This window comes from Empidonax traillii, unplaced genomic scaffold (genome assembly GCF_003031625.1).
Source record: "Empidonax traillii isolate 1590-97213 ecotype Southwest subspecies unplaced genomic scaffold, ASM303162v1 scaffold502:size815047, whole genome shotgun sequence".
In the NCBI taxonomy this organism is placed as follows: Eukaryota; Metazoa; Chordata; class Aves; order Passeriformes; family Tyrannidae; genus Empidonax; species Empidonax traillii.
Window position 1 is genome coordinate 201,316 of NW_020955695.1, and position 7,823 is coordinate 209,138.

Consider the following 7,823-nt stretch of genomic DNA (forward strand, 5'->3'; position numbering starts at 1 on the left):
AGTAGACTGGTGCTTTCTGCTCTGCTTGTCCTGTGGCACCCCTGCCTACTGTGGAAGCCCAGAGCAGACACTGCTCCCCACACTGTATATCCTGAGTGCTTGCCAGGCATGGGGAACTGTAACTTTCCCATGGACATCAACCAGCTGGTCTTGACTGAAATGCCATGGCATGAGCCCAAGCACAGCACAACAAAGTCCAGAGCAGTGCAACCTCCTGTAGAGAGAAGAGCAAATTCGGAGGCAATCTGCGAAAGATTGATAGGATAGCAGTGGGGTTCAGAGGTCTCCTGCACATATCACCCTTGTGCAATCCAGGCAAAGCTCGCAAAAGAGCCAGAAGACAGCTGAGCGCAGAGCAGGGAGAGTAGTACTGCCAGTGCTGCCACATTGCTGTACCCGTGCTGATCCCCCTGCCTGGTAAGACGCTTTCGATGCTTTTTGATGGGCAGGCACAGTGTGTGGGTTCGCAGCTCAGCATCTCTGCCCTGGGCAGAGATCAGCCCTTGCCATCAGCAAGGTACAGAGAGAGCTTTATCAAACTTACTGCAGACATACTGTGAGGCTTAGAAGCTTAAAGCCATTTCAGCTGCAGAGCTTGACTCCTCCACAGCCCTGTGCCTTGCTCAGCTCTGGGACAAAGTTCCCAGGACATGGGAGAGCAAATTTCCACTGCAGTCCAGAAGGACTGTCTGGCTGTGAGTGTGCCAGGAGCCAGCAGGAAGCTCTGGATCCACATGATCTGTGCCTCCTGCTGCCGGGGACAGCCTTTTTCTAGCTGGCCCCACCACCCTGAGCCGCGGTTGTAGGGACACTGTGCCAACACGCCTAGCCCAGGGCCACGGGGGGCGTGGGCGATACGCTGCCGAGTGCCACCGGAGCACATAGAGCCGTGTGTGCCCCCGGCTACCAGGATAAACAGGGTTGGGCTGATCCATATAATCCCAGAGGTAAAAGTTCAGGGCAGTGCTTGTTCACTCAGCACGCACCCACGGAGACCGGCTGCGTGTCTGTCTCCCCGCACGGCGCCCGGGACGGCTCCTCATCCCGCTGTCGAGGCTGTAGCGACAGCCGCTCCCGGAAAAGCCGAGCAGGCGCCGGGAGCCAGCCGCGTCCTGGCTTCCTTCCCCTGGCGCCGTGGGAGGAGTGACGGAGGGGGAGGCTCCGCTCACGGCCGCTGCGTATCACAAAGCCAGGCCGCGGTCCGGCCTCACGGCGAGGGGCAACCCGGCAGAGACCCCCGAGGGGCTCCCCGCCTGCCGCCCGCCTTCCCTGGGCTGCTGCTCCCACAGCCGCAGGTCGGTGGAGGGTGTCCCGGTGGAGGATGTTCTCCGGGAAGTGGGTACCGGGGCAGCAGGACGGGGAAGGAAGAGGGCGAAGGGCAAGTAGAGGGGCTGTCACCCACCTGGGAAGGAGCCATCAGGCTCCATGACAGGGCACGGCATTCTAGTGTGCCTCCATCGCTGGGACTTGGCACGGGCAAGGAGATTTTCAGGCTGCCTGGAACTCGGTAGCATTCCTCCCCAGGGCATCCAAAGGTAACACCAAGATAGTACAAAACTCAGCAGTGGCCAGTCCCCACTTGGCAGGGGGGAGGAAACAGAAGCTACTTCACAACCCCAGGCAAACTTCGGGGGGGCTGCCTCTCTGCTTGGGGCCTCTTTGGTGCACAGGGCCAAAAGTTTGCACAGCTGCACTCCCCAGCCTCACTCTCCGGCACTGTCCCCAGGCAGAGATTCGGTGGTGAAGCCCAACATGGCAAAGAGAGTGGCCATCATCGGCGGAGGCAGCAGCGGGCTGTGTGCCATCAAAGCCTGCCTGCAGGAGGGGCTGGAGCCCGTCTGCTTCGAGAGGAGCCGGGACATCGGAGGCCTCTGGAGGTTTGAGGTAAACCCTGCCAGTCACGTATTCTGGTGGGGGTCAGCAGAGTGGCCCCCAGGGATCAGTGGTGTCTGGTGGGGTGGCATGCAGCCAGCCATGGTGGGGTCCTCTCTGTGAGACTGAGGGAAGGGGCTCCATGTAAAGGAGCAGCACAATCAACCTTGGCCATTCCTCCCCATCAATCCCCTGGCCAGCGCTAAGCCATGCCCTGCTCCTACAGGAGCGCCCTGAGGACGGACGTGCCAGCATCTACCGCTCCGTCATCATCAACACCTCCAAGGAGATGATGTGCTTCAGCGACTTCCCCATCCCCGAGGACTTCCCCAACTACATGCACAACTCCAAGATCATGGAGTACTTCCGCATGTACGCTCAGCACTTTGACCTGCTCCGCCACATCCGCTTCAGGGTGAGAGCTGGGGGGCCAAGGGGGTGGTGGCAGCGGGGCCAGGGGGCGCAGGGTGACTGACACCCACTCCCCCTGCACCCAGACCAGCGTGTGCCGCGTGTCCAAGCGCCCCGACTTTGCCACCACGGGCCAGTGGGAGGTGGTGACGGAGAGCGAGGGGAAGCAGGAGGCGGCTGTCTTCGACGCCGTGCTGGTGTGCAGCGGGCACCACACCGACGCACATCTCCCACTGAACACCTTCCCAGGTACTGCCCTGCTCTGCATGAGGAGACACCCCAGAAAGCTCAGCCATGACAGTCCCTATCCTCCCTGCTGCTTTTCCTCTCAGCCCTAGCATTTCCCTGCCTTGCTTTGACTTCAGGAGTGTTCCCATGCTCCCCAGGAGTAGTTTGGTGGGGTGAGGGAGCATCTCCACTTCAGTCTTTGGGGGAATGATCCTCCAGCCTGGCACCAGGAAGCCAGCCCTATCTTCTCCCTGCTCACAGGAATCGAGAAGTTCAAAGGCCGCTACCTCCACAGCCGAGACTACAAGGATCCTCAGGATTTCAGGGACAAGAGGGTCGTTGTTATCGGGATTGGGAATTCGGGGTCAGACCTGGCTGTGGAGATCAGCCAAACAGCCAAGCAGGTGAGAAGCAGGAGAAGGGTCCCGGTAGGAAGGGCAGCCCACCATGGGACACTGTTGGCTCCACAAGGACACCAGGACCAAGGCACTTGCACAGCCACTCCTCCATCCAAGCACTCTCTGTATTTGGCCATGCTGGCACCTGCCAGTCCCAGCCACCAGGCAGTGGCAGCAGTTTAAAGTCAGTCCCACATAGATCCCAATTTGCTTCCCTGAGCCCCAGGCTGAGGCTGCCCCTGTGGCACTTCCCTACCTCTCCCTGCTAGATGCCAATCACCAGTTCCCTCTGCCCTCTGGGTCTTTGCCCAGTGTGGCAGCAAGCACAAAGCAGAGTGATCCCAGGGCAAACACATGTCCCCCCTGGGGCAGCCCCCCAGGACCATCACTGCCTTCAGGAGGTGATGCTTCTTCCTTGTCCAGGTGTTCCTCAGCACCCGCCGGGGTGCGTGGATCCTCAACCGCGTTGGAGATCAGGGCTACCCCATCGACACCATCTTAACCACGCGCATGAAGGTATTCCTGCAGGAGCTGCTCAGCCCGTCCCTGGCGTGTGACTACATGGAGAAGAAGCTAAACGCTAGGTTTGACCACGCGCGTTACGGCCTCAAGCCAAAGCACAGGTATCAGCAAACACTCCCCCTGCCCAGGAGGGACCCTCCACCTCCCTCTGTGTCCAGCCTTGCTTGGCCATTCCATGCTCCCTGTGTCTGGGCTCGGGCCAAGAGGCTCCAGCCCTGGAAACCTGGTTAATAGTTGTGTTGTGCCCAAACAGTGCTCGAGGGAGCCACCACTGCCCCTTCCAGGGACCCTTAATGGCACCAGTGCAGGGGCAGCTGCTGAGCATCTCTGCGGGACCAGCCCTTTGACAATGAGCGTCCCTAGGGATGAGCATCCCCAGAGCAGGGAGCAGTGGCTGGAGCAGGACACAGAACAGAGACACTCCCTCCCCAATGCCCTAATGGCTCCTTGTACCTTCCAGGGTCCTCCACCAGCATCCAACCGTCAATGACGACCTGCCCAACCGCATCATTTCGGGCAGGGTGAGGGTGAAGCCGAACATCCAGGAGTTCACAGAGACATCTGCCATCTTCGAGGACGGCACCAGGGAAGACATTGATGTTGTAGTTTTTGCCACAGGATACAGCTTCTCCTTCCCATTCCTTGAGGGCTTCGTGAAGGTGGTGGAGAACCAGATCCCCCTCTACAAATTCATGTTCCCCCCTGACCTGGAGAAGCCAACGCTGGCTTTCATCGGCTTCATCCAGCCCCTGGGTGCCATCATGCCCATCTCCGAGCTCCAGTGTCGCTGGGCCACCCGTGTCTTCAAGGGTAAGTGAGGTAAACCTGTCCCGTGGCTGCAGCCTGAGCCTGAAGCCCTGGCGTAGGGGCAGATGGTGCCCAGCCATGTCAGGGAGTCTGTGGCATCCTGGCTGGCAGCCCTAACGGTGAGATGGGCTCTTGCCTGAGAGGCACAGAGACATCCATACCCTGTGTTCCATGGGCTGCTCCTTCCCATCCTGAGTTGCTCAGACATGCCTCAGGTGCCAGACCACCCACCACGGTGGTGCCAGCAGGGGCGCAGCACCCAGGCAAGGGCAGCACCACAGAGGCCACCGTGGCCAGCAGGGTGCAGCCCCTCCACGCTGTGGCTCACCTTCCCCAGGTCTGAACGAGCTGCCCCCGCGGCACGACATGGAGGCTGACATCAAACAGAAGAAAGAAGAGATGGCAAAGCGGTAAGATCCCCACAGGAACAGGGAGGGGGCTGCCGTGGGCACAGCTGCCCGTGGGCAACCGTCCTGTGCCATGGCTGCATCCCAGCACATTTGTTCATGCCAAGAGATGTCCGATGTGGTTGGCCACACTAGCCCCAGCCCGCCAATCCTTCCCCGTGGTGGTCCATCCAATACTGCCTTGCCGGTGCGCAGGGCACCTGTCAGCTCTGCTGCCAGCACCTGCCCTTCCTCCCCACCCACAGGTACGTGAAGAGCCAGCGGCACACCATCCAGGTGGATTACATCCCCTACATGGACGAGCTCGCCTGCCAGCTGGGGGTAAAGCCCAACCTGCTCACCCTGTTCCTCACGGATCCCAAGCTGGCTCTGGAGGTGGCCTTCGGTCCCTGCACGCCGTACCAGTACCGGCTGCGGGGCCCGGGTGCGTGGGCGGGTGCCAGGGAGGCCATCCTGACCCAGCAGCAGCGCATCATCAAGCCCCTGCAGACGCGGCACGTGGAGGAACATCTCTCAGCCCCTGCTGTGCCCCTCATCTTCAAGGTGCTCGGGGCCGCGGCCATCCTCGTTGCTGTTTTTGCTTACTTTTAAGTTCCCTGCAAGCGTGGGAGGGGAGGGTCTGCAATGTGCCAAGGGACTGGTCACCCCTGCCCCACAGCAGTCTGCGCACCCCAGTGCTGGCAGAAAACCTTCCCCCTGCCTGGCACATCCCCATTGTGACCACACCATGAGCTCGGGATGCACAGAACCCCCCCAGCTGCCAAAATAAAGCTTGGACGCCTGTGCTGTGCCTCTCCCTGTAGAGCTGCTGCCAGGGACAGGGAAGGAAACCTTCTCACATGCAGGGTAAAATCCAGTCCCTCTCAGCCAGTGCTCTGGGCTTTTCTGTCTTGTATAACCCAGCTGTGCCACTGCTGGCACACACACATGAAAGCTAAGCAGCAAGGCACTGCACAATTCCTTACTGCATAAATGCATTAAACACCCAGGCATCGTCCTGTTACTGACAACATCGTGACCCGCTGAGTGCCAGGGGAATGCTCACGGGTGTGAAGTCATCACTGTGCCACTGGCCCACAGCAGTACACACGTACACACCTGGGTGTATCCACAGCAAGACAGCGTCGATCAGGGTGTGGGACACGGGAGCAGGTCACAGGGTCAGAGTTCAGCGCCACCTTCGTCACCTGCACGCAGCCCCTCCAGAAGATGGCTGGGTGGGATGGGCATCCAGAGTGGTGTCAGGAGTCTTGGCCACCACACACCTGGGCTGGCATGACTGCTAACCACCTAAGCATCCTCCTAGTTTGTCTTCCATGCTACAACCTGCTGAAATCTGGAGCACAGCCACATCTCTGCCCTGCCCAGCAAGTCCTGGAGCAGTGCCAGCATCATCAGGTGCTTACAGAATGTAATGAGCCTCCTGTGGAGGGCAGACATGGACAGGGGGAGTGGCAGAATGCTGGGGGGAACCTGTAGATCATGTCTAGAAGAAACACATCTTATGAAATCCTAGCTGTCCTTGGCCACCCACAGGAAGCACAGGGACAGTCACTCCCAAACTGAGCAGCACTGTGCATCCTCCCTGGTGTAGCCTGCCAGGCTCTGCAACCCGCTCAGTGCCACAGCTTCTCCAGAATCCCTGCCAACACCAGAACGTGGGACATGGCTGCCCAGAGAGTAGCCATCATTGGTGCCGGTGCCTCTGGCCTGTGTGCCCTGAAATGCTGCCTGGATGAGGGGCTGGAGCCTACCTGCTTTGAGAGGAGCAAGGACATCGGGGGCCTCTGGCGCTTTGAGGTAAGGCCCATGCTTGCCAGCCTGCCCCACGGCAGCAGAAGGGATGGGATTGGGATTGGTTCTTGGCAGATAGCGAAGCACCACTCCCCTGCTTTGCAAGCACGTGCCAGGCAGATTTCCAAGGTGAACGACAGGAAAGTAAAACAACTTGGCAGCAGAAGGTCCCCGTGGTGCCAGCTGGTGTGCTGGGCACATGGGGCCCATCTCCTTCCCACCAGCAGCAGCATAGACCCTCTCCAAGGACCTCACCCCAGGGCTTACTCCCCCAGCTCAGCCTTCTTCCTTCCCATCCCTCCCTTCCTGGTCTCATCCACCTCTTGCTCTGCTGATTTGCTCTTGGTCCCCTCCAGCCCTTTCCCACCTCTCGCTGTCCTATCTGACCCTACTGTCTGTTCCAGTCTCTGCCCTTCCCAGCCTTTCCCTGGAATCACTTTTACTCCCCTCCCTGCTCACCCACACAGAGCCACCAAGTGCTGCCTCCTCTGTGCCTTGGCTCTCCCTTTCTCAGGGAAAGCACCGGAGCTTGTTTCTGCACCCACCTAATAAGGCTGCTGACTTTTCCCCCATGGACCCACCAACAAGAATACCAGTGCTCCCACCATGCCCTGATATGCAGGTGGGAGAGGCCGGGGGGACACACATGGGCACCACACCAGTGTGGGGTTGGGAGTGGCTCAGTCACAGCCTGCTGGTCCTGCCCATGATGGGTCAGGAATGGGACTGGTGTGGCAGAGCCAGGGAAGCAGCATCCAGCTGCTAAGGCACAGACCTGGCAAGCAGAAGCAGCCACCCAGCAGGAAGCACTGGAGCTGGCTCTACAACCGGCAAGACCTGATGTGGCAGCTGCGGCAGTGACACCACAGGCAACTTTGGGAATGCATCGCCTCATAGGGGCAAGGAGTGGGATTGGGGAAACTGAGGCACAAGACCACCATGACCTGCTGTCACTACTGCCTGGTTGTCACCCAGAGCTTCCTCTTCCTCATTTTTGAGGCGGGTGGTCTCACTCGTGGGAGAGTGCAGGGATGGGTGCTACGGTCACCTGTGGCCTAATCCAGCATTCACAGGCACAGGGATGTGCCAGGCATGGCAGGTAGGTGGCCCTGCAGTCCCTGGCCAGCACTGAGCCACGACCCACTTCCACAGGAGGACCCTGAGGATGGCCGTGCCAGCATCTACCGCTCCGTCATCATCAACACCTCCAAGGAGATGATGTGCTTCAGCGACTTCCCCATCCCCGAGGACTTCCCCAACTACATGCACAACTCCAAGATCATGGAGTACTTCCGCATGTACGCTCAGCACTTTGACCTGCTCCGCCACATCCGCTTCAGGGTGAGAGCTGGGGGGCCAAGGGGGTGGTGGCAGCGGGGCCAGG

General features: G+C 59.8%; 2 protein-coding genes and 1 long non-coding RNA gene across 4 annotated transcripts in view; 2 read left to right on the top strand and 1 right to left on the bottom strand.

Moving 5' to 3' along the window:
• Positions 1 to 5,428, top strand: part of FMO5 (flavin containing monooxygenase 5) — a 7,440-nt gene extending 2,012 nt beyond the window's left edge. The window contains exons 1-9 of one of the 2 annotated variants that reach the window (XM_027896542.1): positions 333 to 417; positions 1,727 to 1,884; positions 2,099 to 2,287; positions 2,370 to 2,532; positions 2,773 to 2,915; positions 3,333 to 3,532; positions 3,892 to 4,241; positions 4,576 to 4,648; positions 4,891 to 5,428. In XM_027896542.1, the coding sequence (XP_027752343.1) occupies positions 1,753 to 1,884; positions 2,099 to 2,287; positions 2,370 to 2,532; positions 2,773 to 2,915; positions 3,333 to 3,532; positions 3,892 to 4,241; positions 4,576 to 4,648; positions 4,891 to 5,236 (1,596 nt within the window). In that variant the 5' untranslated portion in view covers positions 333 to 417; positions 1,727 to 1,752 and the 3' untranslated portion in view covers positions 5,237 to 5,428. Of the gene's footprint in view, positions 1 to 332; positions 418 to 1,726; positions 1,885 to 2,098; positions 2,288 to 2,369; positions 2,533 to 2,772; positions 2,916 to 3,332; positions 3,533 to 3,891; positions 4,242 to 4,575; positions 4,649 to 4,890 lie in introns of those variants that run through there. The other variant, XM_027896543.1, reaches the window with a different exon arrangement.
• LOC114063941 overlaps positions 1 to 7,823 on the bottom strand; it is a 15,197-nt gene that overhangs the window by 4,190 nt on the left and 3,184 nt on the right. The window lies entirely within an intron of this gene.
• The window catches only part of LOC114063938 (dimethylaniline monooxygenase [N-oxide-forming] 5-like), a 5,945-nt gene continuing 3,722 nt past the window's right edge, over positions 5,601 to 7,823 (top strand). Inside the window, exons 1-2 of the mRNA XM_027896545.1 lie at positions 5,601 to 6,445; positions 7,592 to 7,780. Of these exons, the coding sequence (XP_027752346.1) occupies positions 6,311 to 6,445; positions 7,592 to 7,780 (324 nt within the window). The 5' untranslated portion in view covers positions 5,601 to 6,310. The remainder of the gene's footprint in view (positions 6,446 to 7,591; positions 7,781 to 7,823) is intronic.